The following is a 25893-nucleotide window of genomic DNA, read 5'->3' as shown; positions in this document are numbered from 1 at the left end:
CTTTGTGGATTTAAACTTTTAAGATAGTGACGAGACGCTGCTTCCAAACAAATAAGCTCCACCATGTGCTGGAGGACTAACCAGTTTTACTGCTAATGAGCTGTAGTGACCCCTGGGGACGAGGCATACACAAGTACAATAAGGAGATTTTTAAAAACCTGTAATAATTTTCCCATAAGTGAAAAGTGAAGAACATCTACATTAGACCAAGTGATGAGAACAAAAAGTCAGACTCCACAAAAGTCTTTGAGCTTTATTTAATAATAACCGAACAGAACCGTGTCCAGTGTGTAATGAGTAACTCAACTCTTCATTCTGATACACAATCAGACATCACACTAACTCAGACAGAGGACGGGTTTTATACATATATATATATATAAAAAAAATACATCACTCAAATATATGTGGAAAAAAATACAAATAAAAATGAACGATGATCTCTTGTGGATCTCTTCACACTTCTGGTCCTTCTCCTCCAGGGATCAGCTGTAAACACAGTGTTTTATCATCAGCACAACTGCATCACATAACATACACTAACATCACTCACCATTCATCACTGTTCTCAGGGGTAACCGCCAGCTCCATCCCAAATACTAGTGCACTTCCCTACTCAGTGTTCTTACTAGCACTAGGGCTTCGTCTCTAATTTATATGCTTACTGAACTGTCAGCCATTCATTTGGCTCTGTCCATATATCTAAAAATTTTCCCTAACTAGTGTACTTGCTCGTGCACTTCCGTACTCCGTGTTCTCACTAGAAAATCTACCATTTTAGGGCTCTGTCTCAAACACTAACATTCTTCTCTAATTCGTGTTCTTACTAAAGATTTCTGACAATTAATCTTTTCACTAGGATGTCAGCTCTGTCCCAACTTCTACCATTTTCCCACTAACTAGTGTTCTTGCTAGCACTCTCCCCTAATTAGTGTTCTTACCAAAACATACTTCTCTAATTACACCAATCAGGCATAACACTATGACCACCTCCCTAATATTGTGTTGGTCCCCCTTTTTCTGCCAAAACAGCCCTGACCAATCATACACTGTGTATTCTGACACATTTCTATCAGAACCAGCATTAACTTCTTCAGAAATTTGAGCAACAGTAGCTCATCTGTTGGATCGGATCACATGGTCCAGCCTTCGCGCCCCATGTCCATGACCTTGTCGCCGGTTCATCACTGCTCCTTCCTTGGACCACTTTTGATAGATACTGACCACTGCAGACTGGGAACACCCCACAAGAGCTGCAGTTTTGGAGATGCTCTGATCCAGTCGTCTAGCCATTACAATTTGGCCCTTGTCAAACCCGCTCAAATCATTACCATTTTTCCTGCTTCTAACACATCAACTTTGAGGACAAAATGTTCACTTGCTGCCTAATATATCCCACCCACTAACAGGTGCCATGATGAGGAGATCATCAGTGTTATTCACTTCACCACTCACTACTCATAATGTTCTGCCTGATCAGTGTAATCGTCAATAGTATGGTAGCTATTAAAGGGCTTCTCTCCATATCATTCATCTAACTAGAACCACAGACAATGCTAAGACCTTTTTAGGGCTCTGTCCCAAATGCTAGTGATTTTCCCTAATTAATATTCTTATTAAAACATCAGCAATTTTAAGGCACTCAGTGTTCTTCCTTAATTCATGGTTTGTTTGTTTTTTGGAACATCAGCCATTTTGTCTCAAATCTGGGCTTCGTCCTTAATTCATGTTCTTCCTAGAACATCAGTCCATCAGTTTTTGGGACTCACCATGGTGATGTTATTTCCATTGAGGAGAATCTGATCCAGTTTTGTTATCCGTCGTCCCTCAGGTGTGATCTCACTGTGCAACGACAAGCAGTGTGAGACAAAACTCCAAGATCTTACACAAAAAATAATCTAGTTATTTATAAAAAGATACGTACAACTCGGTGACATCCTCGAGCACCATGTCTGATTACAGCCTGGTCAAGGACACATCAAACAAACAAGCAGGAGAAAGAAAAACAAACAAAAAACAATCTGCAAATTCTGAAGGAGCAAACTCTTGCTAATTCAGGAGAAACGTTGAAAAGGATACTGACAAAATCATCGAACCCCAGCAAGGTTCCCACGATCTCTTTATCGTTTTTCATGACGATGTGGATCCGGGAGCCGATACATTTATCCACCAGCTCTGTAAAAACAAAACGAAGCAAAAATCAAAACACAGTAAACATTAACAATTCTCACCAAGCTAGATGTTTTACAATATCTGATTGGTCAAATGAATTTTTTTTATCAGTTTAATATATGTTCTGTTAGATATCGTACGTAAATATAAATATAGAATTGTAGTAAATATTTCCATTCGACCAATCAGATTCCATCATTTCAGCCAGGCATTTCACTTACAGCCAGTTTGTTTGCAAAACAAATTCACAATACTTATTACAGTCAATTATTTATTCCAATTGATTTTTAATGAGTTATTAAAAGAAAATAAGAGGAACAAAACCTGAAAAACTGATAATTTTCCATATCCAGATATTTTATTTCAGCTACCTGTAGTAAATCCTGAGGGTTTTTTCAACTACATTTAAGCTCCGTGAATTTTGCAACCCTAGAGGTAAAACTTTCTACTTATTTTATAAATACAGCCAAACCAACACGATAAGATGTAATTTAAGTCTATATAATTTAAGTCATAATTAGAGTTTAATGATCCTGGTGTGAATAAACATTAGTGAGTTACATAAACAAGCTTATTGGGAATAGCTAAACATGCGTTTCTCGGCTACATCCCAAACAACACACTGAAGCACTAAATAGCGCGCAGTATTACTGATGTACTTGTGTACTATGTAGGGATCACAGGTAGTGCACTAACACGCGATTTGGGACGCTACCGTTCGTTTGTCTTGTGTTAGCACAAAGCACGCTGGGTATAAAACAAAGCAACATGCGGGAAAAAATACACGTATAACACCATTACAGAGAGTCAAAGTGCTAGATAAAATAATAATATGAATAAAGTATATAACCGTGCTCTTACCGAGGGGTAACAAGTGTGACGGGTTTGAAGCCGGTGTTGCCGCCATTTTGCAAACAACTCGACCGGATGTGGAATTGACAGAGCCGAGGCGTACAGCGGAAGTAGAATTGAGAAATTGTGGACGCTTTCGATTTTTTATTTATTTATTTTTAAATTGGTATTCAACTATTTATACGCGCAATTAATTTTACTACATACTAAAATCCCTAATGTAGGAAATAAAAATAAATAAATGAATGAATAAATAAATGTCTTTCCAACAAACAGGGAGGGCTGATAAAAGGGATGGAAGGAGTCTCCAGTACCAGTGCTTTGTAACTCGCAGGGTTTTTCTTTCCCCCAACACAGAAAAGTCTTCATGGCAGCAATGTTTATACTTTCCGTACATAGTTTCTCGAGAACCTGCAGGGTTTTTTTTTAATTAACTCGAAAAGAGAGAAGAAAGAGATGCTGGAAGTGAGGGAGTGAATGTTTACAGCTGCTGACACACAGACATATGTCTAAACAGAAAGCAACTTCCTGATTTGTTTAAAATTGTGTCTCTATGTCAGACATTAGGAAATAAATGTATATGCACCAGAAAAAGGTGGCTTGTCCCCTCCAGGCTGTAAGGGTTTTCCTCCCTCAAGTGGAGGAGTTTAAGTATCTCGGGGTCTTGTGTACGACTGAGGAAAGGATGGAGCGTGAGATTGACAGATGGATCGGTGCAGCGGCAGCAGTAATGCGGTCTATGTATCGGTCTGTTGTGGTGAAGGAGCTGAGCCGAAACTCTCGATTTACCAGTCAATCTACGTTCCTACTCTTACCTATGGTCATGAGTTTTGGGTCATGACTGAAAGGACGAGATCCCGGATACAAGCGGCCGAAACGAGTTTCCTCTGTAGAGGAAACCTTCTTAGAGATGGGGTAAGGAGCTCTGTCACCTGGGAAGGAGCTCGTAGTAGAGCCGCTGCTCCTCCACATCAAAAGGGGCCAGTTGAGGTTGCTCGGGCATCTGTTTCGGATGCCTCCTGGACAACTCCCTGGGGAGGTGTTCCGGGCATGCCCCACCGGGAAGAGACCCCGGGGAAGACCCAGGACACGCTGGAGGGACTATGTCTCTCGGCTGACCTGGGAACACCTCGGAATCCCCCCAGAAGAGCTGGAGGAAGTGTCTAGGGAGAGGGAAGTCTGGGCATCCCTGCTTAGACTGCTGCCCCCACCACCCGGCTCCGGATAAGTGGAAGACGATGAATGAATGTATATGTAGCTAAAGGTTTTGTAGAAATGACTTGTTTTTTTCCCCTCTGTTAGTGAAAAAAACACCACTTTATTTTCACAGCACGTAGAAATATAGATTTAAAAAAAAAAGGAATCACAAAAACTAAAAGACGAGTGTTGGAGTCATAGAAACTATTCCTTTCCGATTTATTAAGATTAACAACCAAAAAGGTACCTCAGAGAAACATGTAAACCGTGCTGAAATGGAAAATAAAAATGAAGACACAGCAAAACCACTAAAACAACAAAAACGGAAATAAACCAGTGTTTAAAAACAAAATGCACAGCTTCAGTCACAGAACACACGGATGTAGAGCTTCAAAATCAAGAGAGAGATGAAGGATGAAACCGAGCGGTCCCGGGATCACGATTAGGGCGGAGCTCGGATTACGTCGGAGCAGCCAATCAGACGGCAGAACAGTTTATTTAGTCAGCTAGATGTCTGAAGGGCTCCTGGAACTGGTTAGTAGTGATGTCACAAGCTCAAATTCGACTTAAGCTCCGCCTTTGTGGTGCAAGGAAAATATTTTTTTTTAAATCTCATGACTATTAGCCCACTCACATGCTAAGCTACATGCTAGAAGTAAATAGTCTGATGTTAAGTGCGTGGGCCATGAGGTGATTCTGAGACGCAGTGTTGTAATGATGGGAGTCTAGTTCAGGTGTGTAATGTTTGTAGTGTGTGCGGCATAACGCTACAAGGCGAGTGACGCTAACAGCTTACTAAGCACTGGAAAAAAAAAGCACTGAACATTCAGCATTTACGTTTGTGTTCATCGACACACAAGAATAATGATCACTTCCTGTTACAGGTCATATGACAACTACTCTGCTAGATCTATCACCTAATGTACAAATTTATTTGATTAATATAATTTAATATATTATCTTTTTTTATATGCAGCATTTCTGATTGGACAAATCAGACAACAGATTTTAACACCAGACAAACAGACAGAAAGACCAGCAGAGGTATAGGTGGAAGGAAAGAAATGAATAGATAAAGGATGCACCCATACAGACACTGATATCCCTGACCCTTTAATACTAAGGATGTTGCTCATTTTAGTATCAGTCAATGAGTAAACCTGTACTCGTACTCATACCTGGTCCGGGAAGAGAAGGAATTAAAACAAAAAGGGTACTGATGCATCAATGTATAACTGATGATATACAGACAGACAGAGAGACAGACAGACAGAGAGACAGACAACACTGGACTGTAGAATTACAATTATATATATTTTTTATATACTTATATATCTTTATGTATTTTACATATTAAATCAGTCCTGAACTCCCCATGACAGACAGACAGACAGACAGACAGACAGACAGACAGTTAAGGCCGCTGATTTCAGGTAAACACACTCAGATCAGGGTGAGGCAGCACTACATGCTGATTGGTCAGACAAGTAAAGACACACCAGACACAGTACACTGGTAGTGTGTGAGATCTGTGAGTATGTGAAATGATGACGGAGTGCGTGTGTGTGTGGAGCAAGACGCAGTCACTGCTTGGTTGTTGTTGACTGTGGGTTTGATATTAACGCTGGTTGAGAAAGTGTCGAAAACCACGATGACATCACCGACTTGGCGCTGTTCAGGGCTCCACCTACAGACTGACCTAAAGAGAGAGAGAGAGAGAGAGAGAGAGAGAGAGAGAGAGAGGGAGGGAGAGAGAGAGTGTTTACACTGTGTGTTGTGTTGGGTGCACATGCTCGTGTTTGACCACCAAGAAATGAAGCCAACAAAGGATAAGGTTCATGTCAGTGTTTACTAATCAGATGATACTGACCTACAGCTCTGCCAGTCTGCACTACACTCCTGCTGGTGCTCATCACTGCGCTGCCCAGTCTCCGCCCCCTTTCGCTGTTTTGTACTGAGCTACATAACACACACAAAATTAGATTAAATCCACACACACACACACACACACACACACACACACACACACACACACATATATTCAGATCCAGATTCTCCTGGACACTGTGTCCAGTAAAGATATTTATTAAAGTACATACAGATTTAATTAGCAATTAAGTACATATTCATTTTTTACAGCAAGTAACCAATGTCTTTTTCTACACCTCATTTTATTCAATAGCATGTGTCTATTTAAATAAAGAATACAGATAAATATAGATGCTGAAGGAAAAAAAAGGACTGTCACTGGAGGTTCACCATCAGCTGCTCAGCTGTAAGTGGTGAGGATCAGGAAGTCTGAACCCCACCAGCTGCCTCCGTATGATCATCAGTATCGCTGCTTCTCTACTGCTTGTGTTGTAATGACTGCAGATAAACTGATAAAGGAAAGAAGAGCTTCAGCAGACTTACTGTGAGAAACGCAGCTTCACGTCCGCCACGCTGTACTGACCCTGGAACGGGTGACTGTAGACACATAAGACACGCCTCTTTATTCACCTCATCACATTACTGATACACACAAGACACGCCCCTTGATTCACCTCATTACATTACTGATACACACAAGACACGCCCCTTCACTCACCTCATTACACTACAGACACACACAACACGCCCCTTTTATTCACCTTATCACATTACTAATAGACACAAGACACGCCCCTTGATTCACCTCATTACATAACTGATACACACAAGACACGCCCCTTTACTCACCTCATTATACTACACACACAACACGCCCCTTTTATTCACCTCATCATATTACTGATACACACAAGACACGCCCCTTTTATTAACCTCATCACATTACTGATACACACAAGACACGCCCCTTTACTCACCTCATTACACTACAGACACACAACACGCCCCTTTTGTACACCTCGCCACATTATTGATACACACAAGACATACCCCTTTTATTCACCGCATCACATTACTGATGCACACAAGACACGCCCCTTTTATACACCTTATCACATTAGGATGAGGATCAACCCATGCAAGGCAGCCGGACCAGACAACATACCTGGTCGTATTCTAAAGAATTGTGCTGCAGAACTCAAGGATGTACTAACTGACATCTTTAACATCTCGCTGAGTCAAGCAGTTGTCCCCAAGTGTCTCAAGGCCACCACAGTAATTCCAGTCCCGAAGAAGCCACACCCATCCAGCCATAACGACTACAGGCCTGTTGCACTGACCCCCATCATTATGAAGTGCTTCGAGCGACTGATCATGCAGCACATAAAATCCATACTTTCTCCCTCCCACGACCCGTTCCAGTTTGCATACAGAACCAACAGGTCCACTGAAGACACCATCTCAGCCGCTCTCCATCCAGCCCTTACACACCTGGACTCCAAAGACTCGTATGTGCGTATGCTATTCTTGGACTTTAGCTCAGCTTTTAACACAATTATCCCCCAGCAGCTCATAAACAAACTAAGACACTTGGGAATCAACTCCACTCTCTGTAACTGGGTTGTGGACTTCCTGTCAGAGAGACTACAGAATGTACGAGTCGGCGGAAAAACATCTAAGACCATCACACTGAGCACAGGGTTGCCTCAAGGATGCGTGCTCAGCCAGCTGCTCTTCACCCTGTTGATCCATGATTGTGTACCCAGCTACAACACCAACCACATCGTCAAGTTTGCAGACGACAACTGTAGTGGGCCTCATCACCAACAACTACGAGGCCAACGACAGGAGCGAGGTGAGCCGTCTGGTCCAGTGGTGTACCGACAACAATCTCTTCCTCAACGTGGGGAAGACCAAAGAAATTGTCATCGACTTCAGGAAAGGACCACCACAGCACCCCCCACTAACCATCAACGGTGCTGCAGTGGAGCGGGTGAACAGCACCAGGTTCCTAGGGGTACATATCTCCTAGGACCTCTCCTGGATGACGAACACCACATCGCTGGCCAAGAAAGCTCAGTCACGACTTTACTTTCTTCGCAGACTGAGGAAAGCACAAGTCCCACCTCCTATCATGTGCTCCTTCTACCGGGGCACCATTGAGAGCATTCTCACCAGGTGCATTATTGTGTGGTATGGAGGATGCACTGCCTCCTGTCGAAAGACTCTGCAACGCATAGTGAAAGCAGCCGGCAAGATCATCGGTGTCTCTCTGCCCTCCCTTGTGGATATCTCCCATACCTGCCTCCCATACCTGCATACCTGCAGCAGATGGTTCACACCCATCAAACCTCTACTTAAGCCTCCTGCTTTCAGGGAGAAGGTACCGGAGCCTCCAGGCTCGCTCCACAAGACTTTCAAACAGCTTCATCCATCAATCTGTCAGGATGCTGAACTCTGTCCATCATGTCCCTCCTCCCATACCTACTCCTGAACTCTGAAACTACAGCTCACCCACACTTCATTGCACATTAGACACTTTATACTGTCGACAAAATTCTACACAAACTGAATTGTTTACAAACACTTGTTCAAACATTACATGTTTCAGCGTTTCATACACAAACTATTTCAATCCAAAACTGTATTGCACTACTCATAATGCTGCTATTGTACATGCTGTTTTGCTTCTAACTTTTTGAATGTTTACATTTATCTTCATGTTTATGTTTACATCTATCTTCAGCTTATTTGCACCTCAGAATATATTTGTATATTTAATAGAATTCACTGTTTACACTTACTTAGATATATATCCATTCAGATGTTCAATTTATTTTTCACTGGTTTATTTATATCTATTTATTACAAGTATACTGCTGGTACCATCACAAAAATCTGTTCTTTGTTGCACTGGCTGAAATTACAATATTAATACTGACGAGAGAAGAGAAACGGTATTTCAATTCCTCTGTATGTCTGCACATATGGTAGTATTGACAATAAAGACCCTTGAACCCCTTGAACCTTACTGATACACACAAGACAAGCCCCTTTTATACACCTCATCACATTAGTGATACACACAAGACACGCCCCTTTTATACACCTCATCACATTAGTGATACACACAAGACACGCCCCTTTTATACACCTCATCACATTACTGATACACAAAAGACATACCCCTCTATTCACCCCATCGTACTACTGATACACACAAGACACGCCCCTTTACTCACCTCATTACACTACAGACACACAAGACACACCCCTTTACTGATTTTCTTTTTTTTTTTTATTCTCTATTATTCCTTTTTACTCTTTCATTCATTTTCTATCTTTGTTATTTTATCCCCTTTCTCCCTTCTCCTCTATCTACCCTTTTTTCCTCCCCTGGTGTCCCTCTTCTCTCCACACTATGTCACTTGTTATTAACAGCAGTATTATCCTGTGGTGTCAGTTTTGGGACACAGCCCATGTTCTCACCCTGGTGTAATCTCAGTGATGGCCGGATGGTGTGTGCTTGACCACACTCTGTAGTTGTGCGTGATCCTCCAGGCGGAGATGAATGCAGAGCCGTAGTCTGCCAGCAGCTTCTCATTATCTGACACAGACAGCAGTTAACACAGGGTCAGCCATCAACAACACACACACACACACACACACACGGCACTGTTAATCAACAGTGTGTGTACCTTGCTGTAGTGTGGACGCTAATAGTGTGTGAATGTAGAGTGCAAACTGAGCCCGGATCCATTCGTCTCCTCCCTCCCAGCCGGTTCCGTCTAGAAACACGTCCTCGCTTTGATCACACACACTCTTCAGCAAAAAGTCGCAGAAACGCAGGTCAGCTGTGGTCAGGCTGAGGACACGCCGCAACTCTGGGTCAGCGATGTGGATCGCAGCCTCCTCGACCTGTGTGCATGCACGCACACACATCACAAATATTCTATGCAGTCAGGATTTAATAACAGGAAGAACATTAACCATGGTATGTGTGTCTCACATCTATGATGGCATCACTCAGGTGTCTCTGCTGACGGAACAGGATGTTGGTTGCTCCGGCAACAAACCCCCGAACTCTTACATCACAAAGTAGGTGATGCTGCTGAAGAGCCATGTAGGGCAAACACAGGTAACCCTACACACACACACACACACAGTATACAGATAATAAGTAAGGTGAGTGGGTCCTAATGGGCATTCCAGTAGCTGATAAAAATCAATTAGTTTTTTCTTAATTCTTTCGCGTTCTTAAGAGTTTCCTTCCGTTATCGTTTTCTCTTTTTGGACTTTCTACCAGTGTCCCTGGTCTACAGCATTTCTCCACGTGTAGGGGAAATTAACACTTATTTTTTAGCAAAATGTTTTCCAAAAGTTGTCATACTGTGGGTAACTGAGCAACTAAGGGGGTAATTACTTTTTCACACAGCAAATATTTTTCATGGGAGCGAGTACCTTGGTAAAGATGGCGGGCGGCAAGCCGCACTGGTCTTCCTCCAGCAGGGGTGTGTGGGGGTGTGTAGCATGTGTGTGTGTAGCACTGTGTGTGTGTGAGTCAGTTTGAGGAGGCGTGGCCTTGGGTTGAACAGTGATGGGCACGTTCGACTCGGACACTAAACACTCCGTTTGTGCCCTTCTTCCCCCTCCTCCCTCCTCCTGCTTCCCCTTCTCCTCCTCCTCCTCATCCTCCTCTAGCACACTTGGGTCCAGATTCTCCCACTCGCTATCCAGCCAATCAGGAGAGCTTGGAGTCACCTTAGCACCAGAAGAACCCTCTGATTGGTTGGCTGTGGGCTCAGTTATGAACACTTCTGTGTTCTCTGTGAGGTCTACGCTCTTGATGATGTCAACACTCTCCGACTGGCTGGTTTTAGGATGATAGTGGGACGAGTCAGGCAGGCCACGCTCGATCATACCTGCACACACACACGGTTTCCTGAACAGAGTTCACTCTCTAACAGTACACTTATGAAGTAATCAATAGCTAGCTGTATAGCATAACAGCACAACTGCAGGTCACTGTGACATGGATGGTTCCTTCTTCCATATATGGACTCACAAAACACACCTCTCTATTTCATAACACATCATATTAGCACTGTGTGTGTGTGCGAGTGTGTGGTGCATCTCACCAGGGAACAAGGAGAGAACGGTCATCAGGGTCCCCACTAATCTGTTAACAGGAGAGACATAGAACAGCACCTACACACACACACACACACACACACACACAGTATTTAATTTCAGTCGACAGCTTAGATATACTCGAGAGATAAACAGAGAGAGTGTGTGTTCTGACCTTCTTCTCCAGCAGAATTAACTTAAACAGCACCAGAACCTAAACACACACAGTAAACACACTTATTATTATTATTATTTAATAGTTTCAAATGAGATGTAATAATGAGGAGTAATAATGAGAGATGAAATGTTACGGTACATCCTGTAACCAGGCATCCTGTATTACCTTGTGTTTGAAGTGCAGTATTAAATCTCGTGCAGATAAACCTGCAAAGAAAATGACGAGGGGGGGAAGAGAGAGAGAGAGAGAGACTTGGTGAGAAAGTCACAATACAGTGACTTATATTCCCTTTCCAACTCCAGGGCCAGTTCTGTTGTTTTTACTATAGTCTGAAGAGATCTTCATCTATTATTAGATGATAAAGCAGAAGAGTTCAGACCGTGAGTAGCAGACCACCCAATAATTAAGTGAGCAAAAGTATTGGAACAGTTAGTCTTCAAATAAATGACACATTATAATTGGATGCATTTCCTTCACATGCAATAACAACAGCATCAAAACTAAAACTCAGCAACATCACCAAACTGCTCCATTCTTCTTCTGTGATGCTTTTCCAGGTTTGTCACACAGCTTCTTTCAGTAGTTGTGTGCTTCAGGGGGTTTCTCCCTTCAGTCTATTCTTCACTAAAACAAGGCTAAAACCTTCCATTATTTCTCCCCTGTGTTGTGTTAGCTCTGTGTTTTGGGAGTATAACAAAAATTAAAGAACAGGCCTTGCTATTCCAATACTTTCAGAGGGGATGGTGTGTGTCACAAGTCAAGACATATCAAATCACTGCTTGGCCAACATGCATCATGTCTCAGGTCAGTGCTTGAGTTTGGGGCCAACACATGTTTCATCCAACTCATATCCTGGCCTAACACACATCACAGAGTAAAGCATGCCTTGACTAATGTATATCTCAGAGTACCCTCCATCCCATGATAATGCACATCTCAGAGTACCCTCTGTCCAATACTAATCTTAGGCTAGCAAATGCAAATAAACTAATGTGTATGTGTGTGTGTGAGGGTGATGTCGAGATGGTGGTTGATTGTTTACCCAGATACAGCTGCGATCCCTCCAGTGTTGGGAACCGTAGAGAAGCATTCATTTGATCATACAGCTCCTACACACACACACAGAGGGGGAGAGAGAGGAGGGAATAATGAAAAAGAGAGCCCTCACATACACACACACACACACACAGAGGGGGAGAGAGAGGAGGGAATAATGAAAAAGAGAGCCCTCACACACACACACACTCAGATTTAGATAGGAATATGGACTTCACCTTCAGGATGGAGATCTGAGAGAAGTCCTTCTCCTCAAAGTAGGCATGTGTGATGAGCTGCAGTTTTGCTGCAATGAGCCCGAAAACTGGCTAAAACCGGATAAAACATGCTACAGTCAATTACACCTAAACAGTCTCTGAGCTAAAACAAATACCCACATGACCACACACAGGCTGAAGGCTAGAAGTGCTGCTCACCACTTTGCTGAGCACACACACACTCTTCTGCACCGTCTCCCTGGTAACGTCAGCCTGTCTCACCTTCAGCATCTGAAACAGAAGACAGCCATCTGTCGCGGCACACCTGAGGCAGGTAATTCCACTGAATGCTGCAAATTTACCTGTGTATGTGTGTGTGTGTGTGTGTGTGTACTAATTCTTTACACTGTTAGCGGCGGTGTTAATGAGGGATACAGACCTTGGCTTCAATCTGTCTGTAGCAGGAAACGCCGTACACACACTTCATGTCCTCTCTCAGTGGGGGCAGGAGGAAATACACTGTGTCTGAAGAAGCAGAGATAAAAATATAATATTAATTTTGTGTAACTTGCTAGCTAGCTTTAGTGTTACACAGAGGGATGTGTGCAGCGTATCGAGTGTCTTTACCATCCTGATAGTTGTGCGCTCCGTCGGGCAGTGCAAGGAACGGCAGGTACTTCCACTGATCAGGTAACAAGTTACTGTCATGACCTTCATCACTGATGGGGGGGTATGAGAACTCCACCTATACACACACACACACACACACTTTGATCTATTAAAAAACAATCTTGAAATTTCTTCAACATGGCATCCAAACAAAATGTGTCTCGACACCCAATCATAACTTTTGGAATGTTTCAACAATGTTTCAGCGTCCAATCAAAACGATTACAAAACAATATTCAACCAACATCAATGTCTGGAACTGCCATCCAATCAAAGCATTAGGAATACAACACTCTGCCCAATCAGAATGTCTGGAACGACTCAAAAGAGTGTCCAATCAAATTGCTCAGGATGCCACAACCAGGGAGCCAATCAAAACACTTAAACACTACAACTTTTGGATTTTGAACACCACCACAATCAAGGGCTTAGGTTGCTGAGCCAGAGGTGTCCAGTGTGACCTATGATCAAATGGGACAGCTGTTTGTGGGCGGGGCTACTGAGATCACTTATAAACTTCAGGTTGAACACTGAGTTTATTACAGTCAGAACAATTCGAAAAAGTTCGAATAAACTCATAATAGTAAAAAAGTCAATGTATATTCAGAAGAGCACACACACACTGAACTGCAGTCTCTTGTTACTGCAACTTTTTAAATAATTAACAACCATGAAATATTTAGATGTTTACCACGAGCTTCTTTCTCTTTCCAATGACATTTACCTTACTCTCGCGTACGTGTTATATCTCTGGCTCTGACATTAATTTCTGAACAAACAAAAATAACTGAGCGGTGCTGCAGACAGCCAGCTTTGCGTGTCTGGAGGCTAAAACGTCAGGCAACGCACCTGTGTTAGGGTAGCTTAGCATTAACATACCTGGCAGCCCCTCTTGTGGTGGAAGCCGACCACCACGATGTGCAGCACGGCTCCTTTAACTCCGTCCTTACCGCCGGACTCCATCGCCGTGTGTGAAGGGGACAAAAGCTAACTTTTAATCACGATTAAAATCATAAAAACCGATGTCTCTGCCTCCCCTCATCGATTTGTTACTGATGAACAAACACAAACAGATCACTTCCGCTTCCGCCCTCGTGACCATGACGACACTGGCTCTGGCTGACTCATTCCCGGCAGATGGGACAGCGTGAAGCTTACTCTAAAAAACATAACAATCAGATCTACTTAGTCGTAATTTCGTAAATAAAACCACAATTTAAACCACTGTCGAATGTGTAAAGACTTAAATATAATACTTACAAGCACACAGCTCTGTATTCAATAGATTTCTTTATATACATTAACTCTCATCAATACACAGTTTCTATATAAATGGCGTCAGACGTCATGCACCTACATCATGCATTTACATGAAATAACCCATAAAATATCCATCCATCCATTTTCTATACCCGCTTTATTCCTAATTTGGGTCACGGGGGTCTGCTGGAGCCTATCCCAGCACACATTGGGTGAAAGGCAGGGGTACACCCTGGACAGGTCTCCAGTCCATCACAGGGCCACACATATAGACAGACAACCACACTCACACCTATGGGCAATTTAGAATTACCAATAAACCTAATGTCCATGTTTTTGGACTGTGGGAGGAAACAAGTACCCAAAGTAAACTCACGCAGGCACGCAGAGAACAAGCAAACTCCACACAGAAAGGCCTGACTCCTGTCTCTTCCTCAGTGACACTGTCTCTAAACCATACAGCATGGCCGGTCTCACAACTGTCCCCTTGATTCTTGCTGAAATGTTTCTATCACATGATCATTAGCATAAATTTAAAAAAAAATTAATCTCCTTAATGAATCACAGACACAATAGAGGTAGACGTTGTGATTAGTTGTGCCTTGCTGCTATGATTGTTAGATTCAAGGTATTGTTATTTTGGTAGAACAATTTCACGAAACAACATCAACCATAACTCGGCACAAATGTGTCACTTTGGAGCAGAAAGAGTCTACTATGACCTGACTTTTAAATTTCCCATCAGTAAATCCTCCAAGATGTTCACTTACAAGTTTAGATTTATAGAAGTTCTTTCAAGTCAAGCAGGTTTGTCCAGACATTTTTGTCTGACTCTTTCCACCTGCTTTAACAAAAGTGAGAACAGGAACTAAATTCTGCAGATGTTCCACAACATTAAATGCGAGTGTCGATGGATTAAACGGCGGTTTAAATAGATTCTTAAAAACTGTTCTAGGTATAAGCGGAATAAACCATGAGGGTGTGCTGTTATAGGAAAATAATGAACTTTAGGGCTTGATTATACCACCCTGTCACTCAGCATTTTGTATCACACACACACACACACTTTATTTCTTACTTCTAGCACTCAGGCCAAGCCTGTTTTAGATGCCTTCCTGTGTTTTATATATTTCCAGTTTAGGATACAAGTCTTGTTTATTCTTATTGATGCTAATTTGACTGCTTGAAGATTTGAGCCTGTTTTTAACATTAAATAAGACTTCAACAGAGTGAGCACATGGTGACTGATTCACACATTAATGAAGCTCATTTACATAAATAAACTAGACGTAGATCAGTTTTCCAACGGTTGGACTTCGGCTGTATTTTAAGAATATTATTTGTCATGTTGTATAGGAGCCCGATTAAATCTTGGATGAATTGTTTAAAAGGTTAACATGTGTTATCCATGTCAGTGGTCATAACTAATGCTCCATTAACGATAGACCTGTGACAAGAGAAAACATTTATATGCTGCTTATGTCATCCAGCATGATCCGGGAATCGGTTCATGCAGGAAATGAGCTGGTGTTAGCACAAACATCCTTCAAAGTGAGCTAATGAAAAAATAGTTCCTATTTTTCCTAAGATATGTTCCATCTAATGTGGCATTTGCAGCTGTCCTGTGAGTCTGGTGAGCACTGCATCACTTATTTATTTAGTGATTTAAGACATTATTTAAAAAACATTATAAAACATTTAGTTTGCAATCACAAAAAAATAACAAACAATTCTGTTTTATCAAGAAACTGCATTTAGAAATTGAAGAGGAACATAAACTTTTGCACCTAGCCATGTTATAGGGATGAATAAAGACAGAGGCGGGGTGTTTGTGAGGTGTTTAATAATAAATTAAAGGTGTGTGTGCAGTACAGTGCTGAGGGACAGGCTGAGTGTATGTCTGAACTCTACATCACTCAGTGTAACCAGTTATACCCCACATTACCCATAATCCCTCTGTTATAGTGGCAAAGGCTCTGACAACAAAACCCCCCAAAAACAGAACACACACACACACACACACTCACAGACAGACACTATGGTAACAGTTATCTTACAGAAATGTGTGTTTCCATCAATTGCTGTACTGTAGAACATTCTGGAAAGGGCCTCACGGGCTTCGTCTCAAAACAAGGTGTCACATTACACTAAAGATGACTTGTTACAGTTATGGAGTCATGGGCTGTGTCCCAAACCACATGCCCTCATACTTTATAATGTCAAGTTGAAGACAGCTGAGTGCTTGGCAAGCAAAGTGTTTTGGTCTGACGACTCAGACTTGGGAAGTGTCCCAAACCAGATGTCATGTACCGGGCTGTGCCCCAAACCACCAAATTGGCATTGTAATGAATCATGTGACAAAATACAGTAAACATGTTCATTAGGTGTTTAGCATTAAAAAAAAAAAGAAAGAAAGAAAAATAAATTTCTGAATACCCTGAAGACTCAGACATGGGCTGTGTCCCAAACTGTTGTTTAAAACAACTGACCACTAAAAACAAGACTATTTGCAAAGCTAGTTTGCAGCTAACCAACCATGAAACTCCACTGTTCTTTGATTACCGAAGTCGGCCGTCCAGCTAGCTACAGATTAGCCATTTGGTTACTATGATGATCTGTTTAGTTTTTGGCTTGGCCATGCAGAAGTGCTGAACAAGTAAGAAGAATTAATGCTTGATTAATAATAATAATAATAATAATAATAATAATAATAATAAGACTGAACTCCTAGCAAAGAAAGGTTCAAAGATCAATTCTGAGACATGGAACTGATCAGATATAGTTAGTAAAGAAAATACAATGCTGCATTAAATCCTCAACAGTAATTCTCCAGACTGAATTGTGTTGCTGATGAAGTGGGAAAACCGACATCCCAACGTTCATTTTTGTTAGCAACTCGGAAATAGAACTCAAATGAGTGATGGACATTTTATCTCAAACAGCATGGTGTGTAGTGAGTGTAATAAATTTTACAAAGAAATATACAATGGTTAATCTAAAGCTATTACTTTCATATGGAGTATAGCTCATATCTGATGCACAAGTAGTCTTCTCCATTGTGGTGGCATTTCATATCACTAAAGACATGATCCGGGACAGCTCTACCATTGGGCAGGTTTGAGTTGGATCCCAAATTGCATCCTGCTTTACTTGGTGTATCAAGTAAACAAAGGTTAAATGGTGTGTCAAAACACTTGTGAAAATGTGTAAGTGGCTAAAACGCCTCCACTAAAAAGACACAACAAAGCTTCTCATCTTGTGTTACATAAACAAAAACACTTTGCTATTGGTTATGGATGTTGGCCAACCAACTAGCTACTTGATAACAGAAATGCGTTTAGAGTACCTGAGGCCTGAGGACAAGCATCAGCTAACAAACCCACATCTGACACCAAGCTCTTCCCCGGTTACTCTGGGTGAAATGACCTGATTAATCAATGCAATGCTTAAAGTGTAATGCTCAAAAGTTAATCAATGGAACTGTAAGAAAATGCTCATCATCTAAAACAGGATACTAGATTGAATTGTAGTAGATTCAGTAGTACCGCTACTGTAACTTTTGTAATTAACTTACTGTAGTGTATGCACTACTCAGCTATATCACTGGTTTAGGACACGTCCTTCAGCAAAGCCAGGAGACATGTCATGTTGTTACACTTTATAACACTCTACCAACACTCAGCATATCCCAAATTGGTCAAGTGACAAGTCTCCTAATGTGTAGAGGGGGCTAGGCTTCAATTCAAATTGAAGTGACATCACGGCTAGCTTTTCAGCTCATCAGCTAGGCACCGACTGTAACTTCATCATATGTTAGCTTAGAGATAGCTTGTATGTTAGAGAATGGCTAGGAGGCCAGGGTACATGACTTTGCGGGAATGGCAGAGGTCAGTTTTCAGGCAGTTGCTGGAGAACCTGGTACTTTTGGTCACTAAACATGGCCACGTACTTTCATGCAGTGAGATCACGCAATCACGTTTACCCATTGTTTAAAAAAAAAAAACGTCTCTAAACAGCAAGTACACTATGATCAGAAAAGCCTGACATGTCACTGTGTCTTCCTGCTGAGGCCAAGCTGGAGAAGAAGCCGTAAACTCAGCAAAGCAAGTTTGATAGCAGGCTAACATTAGTGCGGCATCTAGGTAATGTGTGCACTAATGCTGATAAACCATTCACTTGTACAAATTACGCTATTTTAACATGTAGCCACAGACATGAAAAGAAAGGCTAGTTGTGATGTCACAACTTTGTTACTGGTTGATTCAATGTAAACTTCTTAAAATCCCCCTCACACTAAAATGTTTTGGTAATAAGCATTTGATGGAAATACGATAGCATGAGACGAAGTATGTAAGTCCACTCAGGTCATTAGATTCAAACACACATGCATACACACCATGAGGATCAGAGCTGACCGGTTTATCTTAAAAAAAAAAAAAAAAAAATTTACATGACCGAACCTGCAGTCACACTCTGCTCATTTAAAAAGAAAAAGAGCCACACACACACACACACACACACACACACACACACACACACACACCTGTACACGGCAGCCATATTATGGAAGATTCAAAAGCAAGTGCATCAACATAACCATTGAGAGAAATAGTAATAATGCATTAATGAACAGTAGAAATCAGCATGTGGAGCGATGATGAGCTCGGCTCTACACCATTGATTGCCTCATCACACACACAGTCAGTGGTGACATCACAGGTGGGGGGAGGGGCCATCGCAGAGGACAGCCAGTTCCACAGTAAAGTCTCCAAATCGTTGAAATTTATACATTTCCTCTACCTGTGTAATGTTAATAGTTTTAATCCAAAATGGCTGCTTGATCTCCATCTGCTTAACACCGTAGTCCTCTTAAAGAGGTTTCAGGTCTAGGTGTCAGGTGCCATCTTTAGAACCTCGCAGTCTTTTCGCCTCATTGTGGATTCAAGATGGACATAGTTCGCTGCACAGTAACAGTCCGACCGTTTGCTACCTCGGATTTTTTTCCCCCCTTTCTCATAGTTTTTATCCCTCAGCAAACCTGTTAAACAAAACACGTTACGTTTTATGCTACATGTGTGGGTCATCTTAGATGTTTTCTCCTCACCTCACAAATAAGTTAAACATCATGGGATGGATTAAAAGATGGATGCCGTGAGTACTCGCTCCTTGTAATACAGGACACCTCAGAACTTAATAAAATGATGATCACTATTCGCTAAAACACCTTGGCTGGCTTTTCCGGGTCTCAGCCAGTGAGTGTTTCTCCTCCAACATGCTCACTAAGACAGATGCACGCTGATTACTTAGGACATCATTAAAGGTTTTCATTTCAATCAGAAAGTCACCTCAAAAACAAAGGCTCCGATATGAAGATAACCTTTACTAAAAGGTAAACATCCAAACGTTTCAAAATGGCCACTGTTCAGATTGAAGATGGCCACCATTTAGAGCACATCAATCATCTTTTTGTCCAGATTTAAAAATGGCCACTGTTTCTTTATAAATCTGGCAACTCTAGAGTTTCTCCATCCGTGTTAAACTCTTCTTCATCGTCAGTTGGGAATGGGCATGCTGGTGGTTTCCACGGCAACTCAGTGAGGCAGGACGGATAGAGCTTGGCAACGGCAAGGCGGAAGCGATTGCCGAGGCGACCTAGGGCACGGTGGGGAATGGGCTGTGGACGGAGCCACCGCTCTCGTGTTGAATCATACCGTACGAGTGCATATCCTCCATGACGCTCCCGCACAAATGCGCATAATGTATCGAGCAGAACTACAGCCCGCACACACACGTCTGATACAGCTGCACCATCACCATCAGCAATAGGCACCGCAGCAATTGTGCGCCATTCATCCCTACTCGTATCATAAATCTCCATAGTACTGTCTCCTCCTCCGCTAACATAGAAAATGAGGTCACCAAGAACAGCAGCAGTGGCAGCGCCTGAGAAAAAGGAAGCGGAACCTAAACAGCTTCTTCTTCTCTGTGCCATTATTTCTGTCCAGACGTCATTACGAGGCGAGTAGCAAAACATGGCATCATGGATAACGATATAAATGTGGTCGTTAGCAGCTACAGCAGCCATATTGTTTTGGCTCAACGAGCTATGAGTCGGCACTGGGCTTGTCGCACTCCATTCGTCTCTTCTGCGATCGTAACATTCCATTGTGACATCATGGCTTCCACCCATGTCATCATAGCCACCTCCTCCAATGGCATAGACACATCCGTGACAGAAGACGAGTGTAGGGCGTGTACGTGCACTTAGCATGGCTGCTTTTGCCACCCATGCGTTCTGCTGTGCGTCCAACCAGTAGAAACTTTGGACTGCCTTCCATTTGCCATTTTTGGCTGGCTGTTCACCTCCAGCAATAAACACGTCATTATCGGGTGTGACGAGGATTCCAAATCTGCGCAAGTCATCCGGAGGGCTGGTTAGCTTGTAAACTTTCTCAGCTTGGGGGCTGTAGCATGTAATCGAGCGTTGTGAATCATCGTTACTGCTAGGCAAGTGATGTAAAGGTAAATCATCATCATTATTATTGCTAGGTGAGTGGCGCAAATGCAGATTGTTAAATTCACTAGCAGGGTGATGCAAATCATGATTGTTGTAATCGCTTGATGAATCGGTGTCCACAAAAATGAGCATTTCCTCCTTTGTCATGCCCAATCGTGGCTTGAAGAACTTGGGCATTGATTTGTATAGCCCCTGTATGACGATTGACTTGTGATTTTGGGGTAAGCCACGGAACCAGGCACGCTGCGTGATCTCAGCCAAGGCATCAACACGCACAAGGCTAAGAACAGCCGACAGATGACGCTCTCGGTGTGCAGCATCATGCTCAAGCCACAGCGCGGCTGCCTGTCGCACGGTCTCTTCGCGTTCTACATCCAGTGCATCACTGCCCAGAAGTTCCAACAGCAGAGTGTGAGGGAGTTGCAAGAAGGCTTCGTCTCGACACACATGGCGAAAGTTCAATTCCACCACACGTTGGGCACTGCGCTTCAGCTCTGCACAGCCAAAAGCATCAGCCAAACTTAGAATACGTACACAGTTCTCCACAGAGAGTGAGCGCAGGAGAAAATCTCGGCAAGCACACACCACACCATCCACCTTAGAGACAGAAACAAGAAACAGAGAAAGCATTCTTAATTCATGTATATGGCATTTATGTAACAATTAGTTTAACAAGAAACACTGAAATTCATTAACTTAAAAAAGCAGCTCAGTGCACAAAAAAAAGACAAACCATAGATAGTAACCAGAGTGACAATAACTAGGTAAATAACCAAGCCAGGTAGTCACTAGGTAGTAACCTATTCAAACAGTTTCTAGAAAAGTAACCAAGCCAGGCAGTCCCTAGACAAGTAATCAGGTTGGACTGTACCTAGATGAGTAGCCAGGACAGACAGTACCCTAGGGAAGCAATCAGGTCAGACAGTTCTTAGGTAAGTGACCATGTCAGGTTGTCCTTAGGCCATTAACCAACTCAGAATGATCCCATGTAATCACAACAGACAGTCACACAGGCGAGTAATAAAAAATAAAAAAAAAAGTACCAGACAGACCATAAGGAAGTAATTTGGCCACACATATCCTAGGTGAGTACCCAGAAAAGACAATCCCTAGGCAAGTAACCAGAGCAGATAGCCCCAAGTCAAGAAACTAGGTCACACAGTCCCTAGCCAAGTAATAACTCATATCCACTAGATAAGTAACCAACCCAAACAGTCCACAGGTACTAAACCAGACAGGCAATCAGAACAAACAGTCCCTAAGCAGGTAACCAGAGCAGACAGTTCCTAAGCAGGTAACCAGAGCAGACAAAATCCTAGCCAAGTACCCAGAGCAGACAATCCCTAGTCATGCACCCAGAGCAGACAATCCCTATCCAAGTGCCCAGAGCAGACAGTTATTAGGCAAATAACCAGACAATCCCTAGTCAGCTACCCAGAGCACACTGTCTCTTGGCGGGTAACCAGAACAGATAGCACCTAGGCAGTTAAACAGAGCAGACAGTCCCTAAGCAGGTAACCAGAACAGACAGTCCCTAAAGCAGGTAACCAGAGTAGACAGTCACTAAAGCAGGTAACCAGAGCAGACAGTCACTTGGTGTGTTCCCAATCCAGTCCCTACAGAAGTAACCAGAACAAGCAGTCCCCAGGCAAGTAACCAGATCAGACAGTCCCCAAGCAAGTAAGCAGAGTAGATTGTCACTAATGGCTAAACATTTCAGACAGACAATTTAAACAACCACCACCACCACAACATAAAACAGACAGTCCCTAGACAAGAAACCAGGTCAGACAGTCTCTAGGGAAATAACCAGACAGCCGCTAAAGCAAATAACCAGGTAAACTGTGTGGGGTTTCTATAACGCTTAATGTCTATTATAAGCATAACTGAGAGACTAGTTTCTAACTTCTTAGATTTGGCAGCTTTGCAGAGGGAATATGGATATCACCAGCACTGGAAATATGACTGGTAACCAAACATCTCATTCTCAGCACAATTTCATCTGTCCAGTGCAGTTTAAGCTATTATTTATTCTAGCACTTTTAAGATTACATTTCTCATTAAGAGTACATAGCAAATGAGAAACTGGACCTCCCTCAAGTCAGTCAGCCACAAATTATCTTAATAGGAGCCACTTGCTAAGTAACAAAGACAGTCTGTTACTAAGTTAACTAACCAGGTTAGTCAGTCATTGGGTAAGTAAATGTGTGTGTGTGTTGTACCTGTAAAAAACAAGCTGTTTCATACAGTAACTCCACTGTACTGGGTGTAATTTCCAGGTTTCCTGTGTAAGCATATGCGATGATGGTTTGCAGTGTTATGGGATCCACATTCCTCAAGTGGACATGCGACTGTTTGCTTTCACTCAGTCCACTCATAAACATTGCCCTGAAACACACAAAGGAGAAAGATATTTTACAGCACTCTGCCTCACTGGAAAGAGCTTCTACTGTTCTAAACATCAGGAAAGATCCAGACATTCAGAGACACAATTTACCAGTGTTTTCCCCCAGACACACATTTCCTTACTATCCTACCTGAAGTAAGAGCTGCATGTAGCCAGAATGATTTTATGGCAGTGGAACTCATGGTCCTCCACCAGCAACGTAATGTCAGTTAGTAACTTTTCCTCATAGAACAATTTCAGTTGGTCGAGAACAGAGACAGCGAACTGCGAGTTCGCTGAGCGGGCTTCCCCTTCCTCCGACATCCTCACGTCCCATCAGTCAAAAACCCAGAAAAACTTCACAATTCAACTTTTAACCAGAGGAAAAATTCTTCAACAGTCACTGATCAGGGAAATAAAGGGAGGTAAAAAAAAAAAAAACAAAAGGTGGGAAGTTGGTCTATTTGTCTTCTTTGCAGAATGTGTGTGAGGTAGGGGGCGAGACAACCACTACATCAGTGCTGTGTGAGGGCCGGTGTGTCTGCAAATAGAAATGGAAAAAGAAAAAAAAAATCAGAACAATGATTGCGCACACAAATCATTCTTTATCAGTAGCACATGAACACTGCACAGCTCAGAGTTTTGTCAAATGAACCTTTATGGAACTTCCGTAGATAAAGCGAACATTATAACCATCACTAAACTGCCCAACACACACCTGATTCACCTGACCAGGTATGTGAAGGGTCAGGAAACAGACAGACAGACAGAAAGAAGAGGCAAGAGACAGAGGACACTAGTCTGAAAAAGCAATACAAAAGACAAATAGAAGAAAAAGAGGAGAGAAAGAGAGAAGACAGGGCGACACATTAAGTGATGCCCTGATATTAAAAACATGTTTTCAGCCTTTAACCGCAGAAGTCCATCAGCACGTGACACGAATAAAATATTCATTTATGATATTCAGGGACAGTGGAATCATTAAAACGGGGCTTTTCACTAAATTATTCAATCAATTTATTCAAGCCCCGTTAGAAAACTCGGTAGCTCTGTGACCCTAAAGCTAAAAACAAACCGCTGCTTTAAGTGAGTCAGTAAATATGTGACTGAAAAACCGCCATTTTCTCTGATTTAATACTCCAAAATCCAACATGTCATCTAAACACCTACAGGGTGAAGAGATTAAATATACTGAACTCGTCTTTTTCAGCAGTTTTTCCCCCCAAATCGCCAGAATTAGCTTCAGTAGGTGCGGCTCGCCCTGAGACAGCTAAACGAGTTAGAAATAAAAACGTTCTCGGAAAATGTCATTTTAGACGAAATTATAAAATAAATACACAGAAAAACACAGATTTCCTAACCAAAATAAAGCGAATGTTAGTGTAACCCGGGCTCAACGTAGCTGAGACATAAAGCGTGGTTATTATACACATCCTATGCGGTACAGGAATATTAGCATGCTAGTCGGTTAGCTTAGTTTCATAAACCCACACACATTCACGCACACACCGCGTTATCTTACCTCAGTGATCCACAAAAGCGGTCCAAATCCTTTAAACAAATAGCGTTTCAAACCAAAAACATCAATCTATAAAATCTATTTTTACTGTTTTGTCATCCAATCGGAGCGCACAAGCTAGCAATAACAGCTAATGCACAACAGTTAGCGCGCTAGCTGTTTGCTAGCAAACAATTTTGTCAATTGCAAAAATAAACTAATGCTAGCTAAAGGCAAACCGTGCATATATACGAGTTTCAGCTAATAACAGTAACCTTAAACGATTCATGCTTATAAACTGTGATTTACTAAACCGCAAACAGAGTCGGTTTGTTTATTTTTATTCTTTCAGGAAGTGCTAACGCTAGAAATGTAGCTAACTCGGTTTAGTTCGAAAAAAAAAGAAAAGATGTAACCCCATAAACGATAACGTGATCCGGTGAAATATTCTGCGTTTTGTTTGTATTGTATTTATATTTACGTTACAGAATGTAAACTTTCCACGAGTCGGGACGAAAGTATGCCGATGAAGTGAGCTAAATGAACAGAACGATTATTAATAATAACAGTAATAATATTGAGCTAGAACGAGGTGACTCAAGGAGTCGAGCAAAACGAGTCGGTTCCTGCCGTGCTGGAGTAGTGCGCATGCGTCGGGGAAAAGGAGGGTGCGCAAACACTGCAGTTTTTTTCGAACAGTTCCTATAATAATAAAAATAATAGAAGCATAATAGGAATAGTCAGGTGTGTATACATATGGTTTGAGAAGCTCAGTGTTTTCCCGATACTTAGTATGTACGCATACTAAGACTTTCAAGTCACAGAATGTCATACAATTTCATATAAATACAGTCGTCATGGTAGAAATTTAGTTCATTACACTACAAAGACACACATTATTGTACTTTTATA

General features: G+C 42.1%; 3 protein-coding genes across 3 annotated transcripts; all 3 read right to left on the bottom strand.

Annotated features, from left to right (window-relative positions):
• Window positions 1-227: 227 nt before the first annotated feature.
• Window positions 228-3140, bottom strand: lsm5 (LSM5 homolog, U6 small nuclear RNA and mRNA degradation associated). The gene is made up of 5 exons (XM_058405820.1): window positions 3034-3140; window positions 2080-2175; window positions 1925-1952; window positions 1770-1842; window positions 228-489 (listed from the first exon to the last, which is right to left on the bottom strand). The coding sequence occupies exons 1-5, from the start codon at window positions 3077-3079 to the stop codon at window positions 457-459; spliced, it is 276 nt and encodes a 91-aa protein (XP_058261803.1). The 5' UTR covers window positions 3080-3140; the 3' UTR covers window positions 228-456.
• A 1221-nt stretch (window positions 3141-4361) lies between these two features.
• On the bottom strand, window positions 4362-14412 carry avl9 (AVL9 homolog (S. cerevisiase)). Its single transcript, XM_058405813.1, has 16 exons — window positions 14200-14412; window positions 13279-13396; window positions 13091-13176; window positions 12871-12942; window positions 12673-12762; window positions 12441-12507; window positions 11564-11604; window positions 11396-11434; window positions 11229-11298; window positions 10552-11012; window positions 10100-10234; window positions 9789-10008; window positions 9580-9697; window positions 6634-6687; window positions 6092-6180; window positions 4362-5920 (listed from the first exon to the last, which is right to left on the bottom strand). The coding sequence occupies exons 1-16, from the start codon at window positions 14281-14283 to the stop codon at window positions 5805-5807; spliced, it is 1860 nt and encodes a 619-aa protein (XP_058261796.1). The 5' UTR covers window positions 14284-14412; the 3' UTR covers window positions 4362-5804.
• Window positions 14413-16200: 1788 nt separating this feature from the next.
• On the bottom strand, window positions 16201-25615 carry kbtbd2 (kelch repeat and BTB (POZ) domain containing 2). The gene is made up of 4 exons (XM_058407042.1): window positions 25006-25615; window positions 23635-24024; window positions 23320-23485; window positions 16201-21694 (listed from the first exon to the last, which is right to left on the bottom strand). The coding sequence occupies exons 2-4, from the start codon at window positions 23805-23807 to the stop codon at window positions 20078-20080; spliced, it is 1956 nt and encodes a 651-aa protein (XP_058263025.1). The 5' UTR covers window positions 23808-24024; window positions 25006-25615; the 3' UTR covers window positions 16201-20077.
• Between the last annotated feature and the right edge of the window lie 278 nt (window positions 25616-25893).

This window comes from Hemibagrus wyckioides, linkage group LG13, assembly GCF_019097595.1.
Source record: "Hemibagrus wyckioides isolate EC202008001 linkage group LG13, SWU_Hwy_1.0, whole genome shotgun sequence".
NCBI lineage: Eukaryota > Metazoa > Chordata > Actinopteri > Siluriformes > Bagridae > Hemibagrus > Hemibagrus wyckioides.
The sequence above is the reverse complement of the archived record's forward strand: the minus strand, read 5'-3'. Positions and strand labels throughout refer to the sequence as shown.